The sequence below is a fragment of the Emydura macquarii genome, unplaced genomic scaffold, assembly GCF_026122565.2.
Source record: "Emydura macquarii macquarii isolate MOO-44397 ecotype Brisbane River unplaced genomic scaffold, CSIRO-AGI_Emac_v2 contig_1208, whole genome shotgun sequence".
In the NCBI taxonomy this organism is placed as follows: domain Eukaryota; kingdom Metazoa; phylum Chordata; order Testudines; family Chelidae; genus Emydura; species Emydura macquarii.
Window position 1 is genome coordinate 4,821 of NW_027131345.1, and position 14,378 is coordinate 19,198.

The following is a 14,378-nucleotide window of genomic DNA, read 5'->3' on the forward strand; positions in this document are numbered from 1 at the left end:
CCTGAAACGTGTGTAACTCCGTTAGACTCACTGGAGCCAGTTCCCCTCTCATTGACCCAATATAAATCAGGAGTAACGCTATCAGTGCTAATGGGCTGTAGTAGTGTAGAACTGGTGTGAGTGAGAGCAGGGCTGTCCCAGTGAGCACAGTCCATGTCAAATCGACCAAATCAGAATGGCAACATTTGCACACATTTTTCCCTGGTGTAAATGTTGACAGAAGGTGTGAGACAGCGAAAAGTCTGGGTCTGTATCTTCCTGTGTGTTGCTAGAACTGTTAGCCTTGATCCAGGAAGAGCTTCTGCACTAGAAATACAGATAAATAAAATATGTATTTATCTGGGCCTCATTTGCATTTACATTCAGTGTAAATCAGCCCATTGCTGTTAAGTGTCATGTAGATTTGTTCATTTTTACCCTTCCGTTCACCTCCGTATTCCTCAAGCTGAACATTTTCTGGAAATAAAGTCTGATTATAATCATAAACAGGGTTTGTTTGTTTGTTTGTTTTAACGCTATGCTGGTGTTGTCCATTTTTATCATGATTTTCTTGTACATTTTTAAAAATACTTAAATAAAATGAGAGATTAACCCAAACTGCCGACACTTACGTTCCAGTCATTCAGTTTATCCTGCTCCTTGGATTCCAGCTTTGAAATCTCCTCCCATGCTTTCTTCAGTAGCTCAATGTCTTTGTGGAGTTTCACCTGTGGGGAGAACAATGCCGGGTGAATTCTGCTGCAGTGAGTCAGAGCTCTGGGGATTCCTCACCCATGGGTGGCAGGAGGTTTTGTGGCCAAGCTCAGGTGACAGTGAGGGGAGCAGGGTTCTGTGCCCAGCCTTGCCATGGACAGAGCTGATTTGAGTGACCCCGGGGCTCTCTGCAGAGCTGTCGTATTGGGTCCCCAGGCTCTGTCTGGGTTACAGAAAGGTGTTGTGCTATTGGCACACGCAGTGCTTGTTCCAGGGGCACCTGTTTGTGCCAAGGTGCGTGGCTGGGACCTGGGACCCCTTCCCCAGCGCTGGGAACCCCCACTTGACACACGTTTTGTTCCAGCACATGGCACTAGAGTGTCAGCATCACACTGGCTTTCAGCCTGCTTCTGCTGATTCGAGAGCTCTGTCTGAACCAACCGTGGGCAAACAAACGCTTCGTGTGGCTCTTGGGCAACTCACACAGGGCCTGCCCCCTTCAGCCTGGTGGATAAACTCCCACTGACCTCAGTGAGGGCAGAACTGGGCACGTCACCCTCTGTGCTCAGATCCCCTGTGCAAACAGGGCGAAGAGGGCAGGGCTCTATAGCTAGACCCACTGGTGTCTGTGTGGGGCTCCGACAGCCCGGGATGGAAGCAGCGCTGGGTGCGAGTACAAAGCATGATCACTGCTTTCATTTCTTGTAACAGCAAGTGACCACGAGGGAGTGAAAACAACAGTCAGTGTTTGTAGATGCCTGCAGGGGCTGGGGGCTGCCGTGCAGAGTTTCAAGCCAGAGACATATTGATACATTGGGCAGGTGAAATCCTGGTCCCATTGACGTCACTGGGGCTGGATCCATGAGGCACTTAGGCATGTGACACTCAGCACTGCAGTAACTGACTTTTTAGCACCTAAATTACCTCTGGACCAGCCCTGAGACCACAAAGTCTGAGTTAGGGGCCAGGCTCCTGTACAAAGCATGGGAGAGACAGACACCTTAGACTGTGACCCACAAACACCAACAGGCCGGGCTGGGAGCTGCCTAAGCCAGCCAATGGGAGATGCTGAGGAGAGGTTCCCCAACCCCGCCCCCTCAGGGAGGTGGGCTCCTCACTCCAGGCTGCAGGGAGGCACCTGGCTCTGCCAGCGACCCCAGCCAGGAACCCAGCTCCTGGAGTCAGGTGGTCGGACACTCAGGCTATGAGCTATGAGCCTGCCTCACTTCGCAGAAAACCGCTGGAGGAGGAGGAGGCGGAGCCAACCCCTTTCTAACTTTTAGCCCAGCAGTCAGAGCTCTCCCTGGGGCGTGGGATGCTGAGAAAGGAGACCCGTGTTCCAATCCTACCTCTCAGGAAAGGCTCTAACCCCCAGGCTATGGGAAAGTCAAATGTGGGGCTCCCTCAGTCTCTCCTGGTGAAGCTGTTCCACTTGGATGATGAAAGGGGCTGTGAATTGCAGTGGCATCTCAAACTGGGACTTAGGTTCCTAGGTACCATTTTGGCTCCAGGCCTGGGAGTTTTCCACTGACTTCGATGGGGCCAGGATTTCACCCCATAGATTTAGAAGACTCCTACCCATCATGGCTAAACTCCATGTCATTTTAAAATTAAACTTCTCCTGCAGTCATTTAATTTCTACTGAATGTTTAGAAATAATGTTTCCTACCTTGTATTCCTGAGCAGCCTCCTCGATGGGCACCCGAGCATGAGATTTGTGCTCCTGGGTTTTATCACAAAGCAGACAGATCATCTCCCCATCATCTTCACAGAACAGCTTGACTTTGTCCTCGTGCTCCCTGCAGACTATCTCCTCTTTTCGGTTTTCAGGTTTTATTCCTAGTTGCTGGATATTTTCCACCCCGCTGGCAAGCTGCCTGTTGGTCTGGAATTCCTCTTTCTTCTTTTTTTTCCTGCATTGTGGACAGCAAACTCCCTCTGGGTCCTTTTCCCATTTTCCATAGTGCTCAGTGATACAAACTCGGCAGAAGTTTTGTCCGCAGTCTATGCACACTGGATCGTTGACAGCATTCATACAGATGGGACAAACCGCTTCTTCCAGTAGCTTTCTCAGAGGATGGGCAGAGGCCAAGGCTGTGGGAATGTAAGAGTTGCAGTGACCAGTTTCACTTAATGAATTATTCTCTAACTGGAAATCAGATGACATTTGAACAGTGAGGGGAACAAACCATTGGAACAGCTTCCCAAGGGAAATGGCAGCATTTGTCATCGCTTAGCGTCTTTAGATTGTCCTTGGCTGCCTTTCTAAAAGATTTGCTGTTCACTGACAGATGTGAAGGTCAGGAGGGATGATTCTGATCATCTAGCCTGACCTTCTGCATAACACAGGCCAGAGAATTTTACCCAGTAATTCCTGTGTCCAGCCCACACTCTTTGGTAGAGGTACAACAGATCTCTCAGAATGCGACATCCCATCTTGATTTAAAGACTCCATGGGACAGAGAGTCCACCATGTCTCTAGGCCCATTGTTCCAATGGTTAATTACCCACACTGTTAAAAAACTGCACCTCATGTGGACTCTTTGTCTTCATTTTTATTGTGTTGGTTTGCTCTGCCTCTCTCCTTTCCTTGGTTTTTCTCTATTTTTAGCTCAGGATCCAGTGAGTTAGAGATTGGCCAGTTGTTGAAAGAGCTAACTACACTCATATCATCGTTCAATATTTGCATCTTACTTCTAGAGTGAGCAAATTCCTGTGCTGGCTGGTCTGTGTGAGTGGTGCATCCCCAGACAGCCCCTACAGGGTCTGGCTCTTCCCAGGGCAGGGGGAAGTAACTGGCTCAGGAAGTAACTCTGAGTTCAGGGTGTGGGTGCGTTTGCTGCCTGGGAGGAAAAGCAAAACTCTTTGGTAGCAGCAGCTGGAGGGCTCAACCCTCTTCTAGTAATAAAATACATGTTCTGCTTCCTGAGCGTGGGGCTGGGCCATCATTCTGGGGGCTCTGCCTGCTTGTGTGAACCCACCAATAAGGAGACCAGGAGACCATGTAACATGAGCTGGAATGTGTCTATGCCCCCCACACACACTGACATTGCTAGCTCCCCTCCCCTCCCATCCTGTCATGCCAGATGTTGGCCCTGCAGAAGCCATTAACAAGTAAGAAGTTGTTCCTGGCTCTCTTGCCCTGTGCTGCTGCCTACACGTATCACAGCCCGCAGCTTACAGGGGGGCTGTATGCAACATTGCTCATGTAGCCGGAGCTGAGCAGTGAGCTGGGCCCCTCACTCCCATTACCCACCCCTACCTGGGCCTCCTGCCCCAGCTTCAGCCAGGCTTCCCTAGCCATGCCCCAGGCCCACCCAGTGCACCCGCCTCCGAACCAGGCTCCTGTGCTGCACACAGGGGTGACGTGTAACTTAACTCTGCATTTTCTGGATTTCAGATGTTTCAATTTGTGCCAGTTTCATCCTCCCCCTGATCCCGGCGCACATGGAGGGGCAGGGAAAGGGGCTCAGACACCCCGAGAGGAGCAGGGTCTCCCACATCTTGGTGCACACACAGGGGGGAGAATTCATGGCTGACAGGTGCCCTCACCCCATAACCTCCAACATCCTCTGAACCTCTCACATTCTGCAACCCTTTATGTCTTCTCCCCTCCCGCTCCCCTGTAATCCCGACCCCTCCCTCTTACCTGAGCCCCCAGCCCCTTTTCCCTGCCTTACCATCCGTTCCCATTTATCTCCCTCCCCAGAATACCCCCATCCCTCGCTGCAGACCCGAGCCCTCCTCCACTATTCCCACTCCTCTTGCACCCAGAGCACCTCCCCTCCCAGGAGCCTTCACATCTGTCATTTCTTTTTTTTTCAAAAATAATTTCAGCACCTTCTGAATATTCTGCTGTACACAGGTGACATTGCTCCACAATCATCATCATCATCATCATACACCTTGGCAGAGGCAGATGTTCCCCAGAACAGATGTTCACGGTTCCTTCTCAGAGTTGTGCCCACGGCAGGTTTCAAAGTTCCAGGCTCCCAGAAATGTCCAGAGGCCCAGTGAGATGTTCTGTTCTCCCCACGCAGGTGAACAAACACAGCCTGACACAATAGCTCTGGGACATGAGGACTGCTCCGTTCATGTCAGTGGCTGTTCCCAGCCCCTCCCCAGTGCGGGAGAGTTTCTGACACTGGTCAAGCCTGCCCATTCTCAGCTCCTCACCCCACTCTCAGCAACTGTGCTTGAGTCATGCTCTGAGCACAGAATTTCTCAGCTCCCCACCCAGAGGGGCAGAGCTTCCCCAGACCCTGGCACACAGATGGGGAGAGGGAGGGAGGAGGGCTCAGACACCCCAGAAATGCAAGTTCCCTTGGAAGCTGGCTCACATGAGGAGATATGGTGGAGTCAGACACCCATAAACGTGCAGGAAGATGGGCTCAGGAATCACCGGGGAGGCAGGGAAGTGACAACCACAGCCCAGCCCACACAGGGGGGCAGAGAGGGGTAGAGAGGGAGGCAAGGTCCCCCTCCAGAAGATGGCTTGCATGAGAGGACAAGGAAAAGTGGGTCACACCCCTGTAGCTGGGCTGGGGGGTCCCCAGATCATCGCACGCACACACAGGAGGGGAATGGGGAGTGACAGGTGCCCCTGCCCCTGTTTTTCTTCAGCCCACCTGTCACTGATGCCCATCTTTCCCTTCACTATGTCCCATTCCCCCGCCCCGTCACCGGAGCCCCTAACCCCTCTGCCTATAGTCCCACCTACTCCTCCACACCAAACACCCTCCCTTCCTAGCGCCCATTTGCTTGTGTCATTTATTTTCTGCTAAAAAATAGTGTAAATGCCTTTGCATTATTCTGCTGTGCTCAGATTACATTTCCCAAAAACCAGACCCCCTTTGAAGGGGCAGATTGGAGCAAAAGGCCTGTCCCTCGGTTTGGATTTAAACCCACACTGCCTAGGTCAGGGCTCCTATTCAATGACTGCCACCCCAGTGCTGTAAAAGAAGAGCTATTTGTCCAGGCAGTTAGCCTCTCTGTCTGCATCTCTTCAGTGTAATCCCTTTAGCTCGTCATTAGCACAGGAGACAATTGATGAGCTAAATTAGAGGAGCAAAATCTTTTTTACAAAAAATTAATTAGATTTTCACCACAGGGCTGGTGGATGCCCACACGCCCTGTTCATTCCCTGAGCTTTGGAGACTCTGGTGCAATCAACTGAGCCCTAGTCTGAGCCCTAGCTGTGAGCAACAATTGGCTGCCAAAATCTGTCACCTTTAAGAACAGCTGGATTTTTGGGGGGAGGGCTGTATCTCAGCAACCCCTTGGTCAAATGGCCCCAAATTTGGACCAGTAATAGAAACCTATGCCCCCATGAGCCACACCTAATTTCAGGGCAATCCAAGTAACTGTGCAGATTTTACAGCACTTAGGAAAGACCAGCTTTAAACAGAATCTTGATCCAGAACTGAACTATAGCAGGGCTGTCACCTTTATATACTGAAGTACTTCATATACCTTAGACAATACTGATAAAATACTGATCTACCGTCATACTTGTTGGTCCAGAAAGCAAGTGTGACTCATTCTGTAGGTCAGGAATTAGGACAGTCACTGGGGAGGAAGGGGTGAGCACCTGGGTCCCAGTCTCTGTGTCTAGAACTATTTAATTATTTATACCACCTAGAACAGCTTGGACAGGAGGGTGTGAGAGGGACCCACTCAGGAATGTGACAGAGCAATTCATTTAAGGCATAGTTTCTCAACCTGTCGTATGCGCACCCCTGGGGGGTACGCGAGACACAGGCAGGGGGTACGCGGTGAAAAATCCAGTGAAGGGAGGTGAGTGGTAGCTGCTGACTTTTAGGGAAATCAGGTTGCAGCCGCCTGCTTCCCGCCAGTTCCAGCTGGGAGGTAGAGGGCAGCTGCCGCAGTCCTGGGAAGCTGAGTGGCAGCCGCTGGCTTTTTGGGATGCCAGGTGGCAGCTGGAGGCTTGGGCAGCAGTCACTGGCTTTTTGGGAAGCTGGATGGCAGCCTGCCTGTCCTGCCTGGTCTCAGCTCCCAGGTGGGAGCCCAGTGGCAGCCTCCTGAGGTTTCTGAGCGGGGCTTGCAGGTGGATGGCTGCCACCCGCGCCCTAGCTCTGAGCCGAGAGACAGACTCCTGTGGCCCAGTTTGAAGACGGGCAGCAGCTGCCTGCCGCCTGCCCACAGCTCCGGGTCCCAGCCTGCGCGGAAACCTCCTGTGCCCCAGCTCGGAGCAGGTGGCAGTCACCCACCTCCCGGGCTGGATTCGGGCTAGCAGTCGACTGCAACTTGCCCGGGTGGCAGCTCCCCTCCCCAGCTCAAAGCCCAGTGCCCAGAAAACCAGGTGGAGAGACCAGCAGCTTGCCCAGTCCTGGAGCCGGGCTCTACCCACAGGTTACCTGTCAATTTCACTGCGCTAGCTGAGCAGTGAACTTCACATCTATGACAGCCCTGGATTTTACCAGTATAGAAATGTTGAGGGGCCCACATAGTGTGCTTTGCCCCAGACCCGCACCCCTCTAGGGATGGCCCTGGGGAATGCTGCTATCCATTTTGGGGGGCTGCTACTGCCTGCTCCTACCTCACAAGTTCCCAGGTATGTGAGGAGAACACCACGTGACCCTGCCATCAGGCCATAGTGATTGGCTGGCGCTGACCTTTGCTCCTATATGGAGGAAGAGGAGGAGGAAGGAAGGGAGAAACAGCAGGGGGTTTTGTGATCTGCCACAGCCACACAGCATTGCAGAACTCAGAACTCTCCTGCTTTATGAGAAATACAGTCATCCAGCGATAAAGAGGGAAAAGATTGTATTTCTCAGGGTGGAAAACTGAGTGTTGGGTACTTATTAACATTTTCGGAAGTTAGGGGGTTCTTGCTACTTAAAAGGTTGAGAAACACTGATTTATGGGACTAGCTGAATGCCCAAGACAAGGTAATTTGCAGTGTACACACAATTTGGTGAACATTAGTCACAAAGTGCTGTCACCTGGTGAGCACAAGTGGAATTACAGGGAATCGCCTGAGCCGGGACGACAACTGTCAGGGCTGTTTTTAGTAAAACTCAGGGACAGGTCATGGGCAATAAACAAAAATTCAGGGAAGCCCACGGCTTGTCCCTGAGTTTTACTGAAAATACCCTGAAGGAAGGGGGGGACTAACCCTGGGAGCGCTGCCGGGGGCTGACCACTGGTGGGGGCTGCTGCTCCAGCAGTCCCAAGGACTGGCTGCCGTTACTCCCTGCCCTCTGTGCCAGAATCGTGTCCTTACTTGTGATATTTGCGGCTGGCGAGCACTCTGTCATGCTTAGAGCAGGACACAAAAGTTTAGTCATGGGAAAAGAACAACTTTCTGAGTGCCCCACGGTATCTAGGGCTCTCTTTCACTGCAGAATCATTCAGAAAGGATGGACTTCTCCTCTTCACAGGGGACCAGCGCAAGGCCTAGGCACCTACGTCCCATTTAGAGTCTCAAAATGGGATGTAAGCAGGATTTCAGCAGGGTCTAGGTCTCATACTGCCTTCCAAATGGATGAACATTTCACCTGGAGCTACTTCAGTCCAGTCGGGGTTTATCTAGTTCATCACAGAAAATGTGGAAATCTGCCTGTCAGTTATCTAGCTCCCTGTTTAGAACCAGCCCTAAAAACAGCGTAGCTAATTATTATCACACACAGACAGTTTCGCTCAGTTTCAGGGAAGGTTGAGCAGATGTGCCAGACACTTTTTTCAAAAGAGCATTAAAATCAATTTTAGATTTTAAGAAATCAAATTTTAAAACCATGGAAATTCCAAGTCAAGATTCAGCTTTAACTTAAACCACCCGGAAGTTAAACTTTTCCAAACCACTCTTGCAAACCACACTTAGGGTCACCCAAACAAATGTAACTCCATCACAGCAGTGTTGAAAACGTTACCCACATCTCTTTAGCATTAAACACACATCTCTGGTGTTAAGCAGAATGCTTTGACTGGAGACTGAACTCTACTGGTGCCATGCTCGGTTTTAGGTACCTATATGGCCTCATTATCATAGTGTCTGGGCTACTCACAACCTCACAATCTTTTGTATATTTATACTCACAACCCCTCTGTGTGGTAGAGTCCTACTATTATCCCCATTGTACAGACAAGGACCGGCGTCACAGAGGGACAGGTTTTCTACAGGGATTGAGGCACCCAAAGATTCAGATAGGTGCTCAGTAGGATTTTCAAAAGCAACTAGGTGCCCAACTCCTATTGAAATTAATGGAACTTGGGCATGTCTGAAAATCACACTAGGCGCTAATCTGCATCTTTAGGCACTTACACACCTTTAACAATCTGTTCCTAAGTGACTCACCCAACGTCCTGCAGGACATCTGTGCACAGCAGGCTACTGCTATAACCACTGGACCATCCTGCCTCTCTAATCTCATGATCTTAGCCTAAGCATTTGGACATGAAGATCTGTGAACAACCCCCACCTGTGCAGTCTGAACACAAACCTGGAAAGCTACCAACACCTCCACCATTTGAGCTAACACCCCAACTCCAGGACATGTTCACATTGGTATTTGTGTCCTGAAAGACCACACACAAATTGTGGAGGCAGGAGTGGGGAATGCAGTGGCTGGAATTTCCTTAATTGTTCAAAAATGAGGTGGCACAATTGTTTGTGTTCAAAATCGTGTGATGTTTGTAAGCCAGGCTTGTCATGTGTTTGGAGCTGACTTGTGAGTTCTGAGCACTTGGGGTAGGCACTGCTGAATGTGAGATCAGCGTCATTACCTCCAAACTCCTGCTGTTGAGTAGAAATGGCTTCCTGATCCTGAGCATTCCCATCTTCACTCCTAAAGATAAGACATTCTCCGTCATCTTTCAGCTCAGCTGTACAGTGCAGTAATTCTGCAGTGCATCTAACAGGAGTGTGAGGGGAAATGAAAAAGGCAAATGCATGCACAGTACCTGCTAGATGTGTTTGCCTCCTCCTGAAAGAAGAATGGGAAACTATCAATAATATTCTATAATTTAATAAAACCATGTGAAAAAAAAACATCCAGTGACCATTCCCTATGTGTGTGCCAAACTTACAGACACAAACCCCTTTTCCCATCAGGTCAATTCCGTTTCGGAATGGCAAATTTCCAGCCATCCCAGCTTCCCTATATATTTATGAATGCCATTTCATCCGAGCAAATAAGGTAGCTCACTTATCATCTCCTCTGTGGCTACAGTTTCCTAAACATGCTGCCACGCACCTTTATCAACCACAGAAGGTGATGCTTCTATATGGACCAGCATCAGCCAGAACAAGTCACAGATTCACAGCTGATAAGGCCGGAAGGGACCATTCTGATCATCTCCTCTGACCTCCTGTTTTGAGCACAGGTCAAAGACCCTCACCCAGTGATTCCTGCATCGTCAACATGTGTCTGCCCTAGAGCAGATCTCTGAGAGACGCCCAGCGATGATTTAAAGACTCCAAGTGATGGGAACCCACAACAAGGCTTGATGAGTTGTTCCAATGGTAAATCCCCCTCCTGGTAACATATGTGCACCTTATTTCTAGCTGTAAGCAAGGTCTGAGTGGCCCTTCCCTGCTCAGCCAGCTGAAGGGGGAGCACTCTATTTGCTAGAGCACTGCGTCTGCGTAAGCACACCGTGGTGCTCAGCATGATGGGAAATGGCCAGTCTGGCTGGTACTGGTTACAAATCACTTTAGTGTTAACTGCAGGGGTGATGAGATGTCCGTCCCCCCCCGTCGTATGAACAAATGGCAGCAGAACGGTGCTTAGCCTGTGCTGATGAAAGATTTGCTCTCATCTGAAGAGAACTCAACAAAGGAAGCGTTCAGATGCCAGAGGCCTGAGAGCAGCAGGGAGGGGATGGGGTTTTCCTGTTGAGGCTGCACCAGCGCTGACTAAGGGTTGCCCTCAGGCATGGATTGACTATCGCCTCCCACTGCTAAAAGGTAGGATTAATGATTCCTCTTGGAGTCTCTTGTTTTGTTAAAATCAGGGACGTTGCTCCTGTGTGGGCAGAGGGTTTTCCCATGAACTGAGCTGAAATCACAGAAAGCTGCACTCACTAAAGGAACTGGGAAACCTCCAGTGACTGACAGCCAGCAGAGGGGGCTGGTCGAGCACCACAACTGGCAGGCAGCGGGAGCCAGCAGAGAGATGAAAGTGCAACTAGGATTGTGGTAGGGCAGGGGAAAGTGAGATGGGAGTGACTAAGGACACGCCCCACATGGGGATTCTGCTCATGGGTTTTTTTGTGTTTATGAATTCTCTTTGCACTGTTTTCCCAAACCAGCACTGAGTTACTTCCTTCCTCTTATTAAAAGGTTTACTCCCTACACTCAGACTCTGTGCTGGCGAGAGGGGAAGTATTGCCTTTTGGGGGCACCCGGGGATAGTGTGGGATTTCCCAGGTGACTGGGTGGGGGCTCAAGCCGATTTGATGTTGCATCATTGACAGGAACTGCTGGACATTGAACCCTGCCCATGCTGCTGCTGACTCTGTCTGGCAGAAGGGTTACATAGCCTAACTCTGTCTGGCTTTAACTTCCAACCATTAGATCTCACTCTTCCTTTGTCTGCTGGATGAGAATCCTTTTCCAGCCTTCCCTTCCCTCTGCAGGGCTCATAGGATTAAAAGGCAGAAAAATAATATTTTAGTAGCTAAAACAAGTAGCTCTGACTGCTGTTGACAGGGGGACGTAGCTTAGTGAAGAATTTATTTGACAAATAAGGGAGGTCCATGGATCTCAAACAATCCCACATGGCAAAAGGGGCACAGAAGGGAGATGCTCTCAGAGCAAAATCGACCACCATGTGCCAGAAGACAAGGCTGGAGAGAGAAAGCAGGAGGGTCTCTGCCTTGCTGAGATGCTGACCAGACCTCAGAGTCACATGTCTACGCTAGCACCACTGCAGCCGCGCATCTGTACTTATAGAGCTGCACCCCTGCGGCATGGGTGGTGAAGACGCTCGGTGCCAATGGGCGAGATCTCTCCCGTCAGCATAAAAAGCCCACTCCCACAAGTGGCAGAAGCTGTGTAGAAGAGAAGCTCTCCTGCCCACATTGCTCTGTGCACACTGGCACTTATTCTGGCGTAATTTATGTCACTCAAGGTAGTGAAATATTCGCACCCCTGAGCTGCATATGTTTTACCAACGTAGGCTGTAGTGTAGTGATAGAAAGGGTGAGACCAGACATAGGGGTTCGCAGGCAGTTTGTCTAGGGATTGTTTGTGATTTTGTGAAGCTCTGTGACTCTCTCTAGTGCTTTCTTAAAAACACAAGTGCCTGTGTTTAAGAAATCCCCTTGCTAAGCCCGTGATGCGGGCTCCCCTGACACATTGTCTGTGAAGGGTCAGTCGAGAACTCAGAGTGCCCCAGCGAGCTGGAAATCAGCCTGAGCGGGTGTAACCTGCTGGGGTATTGGGAGGGCTGAGTCACTGGATCTGGGGTTCCAGACAGCCGGGCTGGGGAGGATCACAGCCCACAGAAGGGTGGCAGCCATGGGGTCTAGCTGGGAGTGCATCTGAGAGACCCAGAGCTGGAGTAAAAACACATGGGATCCTGTGGTTCAGTCCAGTCACAACAGACTGGTGTCTGCCCAGAGAGGGTGTGACACAGGGCCCCGAAACAAAAATATCCCTACCTTGGACTGGTGGGTGGCCTTTGCCAGGGGAATCACCGAGTACGACGGGCGAGCAGCTTCAGCTCCCCTCCCAGGGCCCTAGGACCCACTCCTGATTCCTTCATTTATCAAATGTGTTTAGCTTCAAGCAACAGCAGCCTCAGTGGCGGACTGACGGGGGTGGGGGAGAAGGCAGCATCCTCCCGCGATGGACTGACTCTGGCCGCCAAAGTGAAATCCTTATGGCCAGCAGCCGGGGCAGCTACCTGAGACACGGGGACATCCTGGCATGCTGCGTTCACTGGCAGCTCTGGGGTTCATGCACTAGCCGGGCTGGGCTTGCCTGGCCTGGACTAACCCCTCCCCCACTTAGTCTTCTGCAAGGAAACTAGCCAGGGGGACCCCGCACTCTTAGAAATGGTGGGGGGAAGGACTGGGGACTTTCCCTAATGGGGCAGTGGGGGGAACAAAAGTAACTCAAGAATCAGCTCCCAAGTGTCTCTGATCCTTGGGCTGCACTTGCTGACTGGGGGACGGGGGGGTGACAGGGAAATCCCCCTTGAAGGCAGAACAGATCAGTGCGGGGGGGGGGGAGGGAGAGAAAGGTGGGGAGGGAAGGGAAGGGACAAAAGAGGAAGAAGGAACAAAAAAGAAAGGGAGGAAAGAAGGAAAGGGCGGGGAGAAAAGAGGGAAAGAAGAGAAAAAAAGGAAGGAGAAAAAAAAGTGAAGAAAGAGAGAAGGGAAGAAAAAAGCCAGGAGGGAAGAGGAAGAAGACCAGGGGCTGCCGGAGCCTGGCGCAAAGCGAAGCAGCAGCAGCAGCGGGAGGTCGGGGTGGGGGAGCCGCGAGGAGAAGAGGCTGGGAAGAGGCAGCAGCAGCAGCGGAGGAAGCAAAAGCTTCGAGCCGGCTGCTGCCTGCCCTGAACTCAGCTTCTCTGGCTCCGGCCCGGGAAGCTGCCCAGCCGCTCAAGTGTTCCTACGAGAATGGGGTAGGGGGGAGAGTGACAAATACAAGCATCAGCCCCGTGCTGGAGACCCTCAGCAGCCACTGAGCAGCCTGAAAACAGGCCCCAGAGTTACAGTTCCCTGCAGTCAGACAGAGCGGACAATGTGTCATCATTGTTAATACCCCTACCTGGGACTGGTGGGCAGCTTTTGCCATGGGGATCACAGCGTGAGAGCGGTGTGCCGGGGATCCTTTGCACTCCACACAAACGGATGTGTTATCCTCCTTACAGAACCAGGCAAGCTCTTTCCCATGCTCCTCACACACATTCCCTTCTGCTCTTCTCCTCTTCCTTGGATTTAACTCCACTTGTTTGATGGTTTGCACTAAGCGGCCCAGCTGCTCGTTAGACATAAAGTCTCTTTTCTGGACCTGTTTTCCACACCGGGGACAGGAGGGTGTCTTCACTCTCTTAAAGTGTTGGATGATGCAGGCCCGGCAGAAGTTGTGTCCACACTCTATAATCACCGGGTCTGTCAAATATTCTTTACAGATGGTACAAATGGCATCCTCTAGCTCGCTCCTGGCTAAAGAGATTGAGGCCGGTGGTTCCAGACCCTCATCAGCCTTTTGTTTCCTACTCGCTGGTGCAGCAGGTGCTGCCATGGCTGCTGGGCTCTCAGTGCTTCTGTGTCTCCTTCCCCTGCCCGGTGCGCTCTGCTGGCACTGCTGGGAGGTGCCGCTGCTGGGCTCTGCCCTCCTCGGTGGCAGGGTGAGGGGAAGAGAAGGGAGGGGCCTGGAGGAAAAAGAGGAGAAGGGAAAACAGAAGAAAGGGGGAGAGGAACCGACTGAGTGAAGAGGAGGAATGACGGAAAGGGCGGGAAAGCGGCTTGGCCGGACACCCCCTCGCCAGGGAGCAGGAGCCAGGAGGGGATTTTATCTCTGTGCTCGGCCCTGCTGAGACAAACACTGGGACACTGCGCCCAGGGGAGGGTGCAGAAAAGAGGCACAGATTTGATGGCAGGGCTGGAGGAAAAGCCCTCCAGGGAAAGACTCAAAGTGCTCAATCTGGTTAGTTTGTCAAAAGGAAGGGGGAGCGGAGACTTGATCTTGGTGTTTATGGGCCTCGGTGGGGAGA

The 14,378-nt window shown here is 51.4% G+C and overlaps 1 protein-coding gene across 1 annotated transcript; it reads right to left on the reverse strand.

The window, feature by feature from the left end:
• Positions 1 to 611: 611 nt before the first annotated feature.
• Positions 612 to 13,914, reverse strand: LOC137152371 (uncharacterized; the record flags this gene model as incomplete). The annotated part of the gene is made up of 5 exons (XM_067546947.1): positions 13,430 to 13,914; positions 9,616 to 9,638; positions 9,439 to 9,500; positions 2,363 to 2,787; positions 612 to 707 (listed from the first exon to the last, which is right to left on the reverse strand). Coding segments are annotated over exons 1-5 (1,083 nt in total), but the record flags the coding sequence as incomplete, so codon positions are not given.
• Between the last annotated feature and the right edge of the window lie 464 nt (positions 13,915 to 14,378).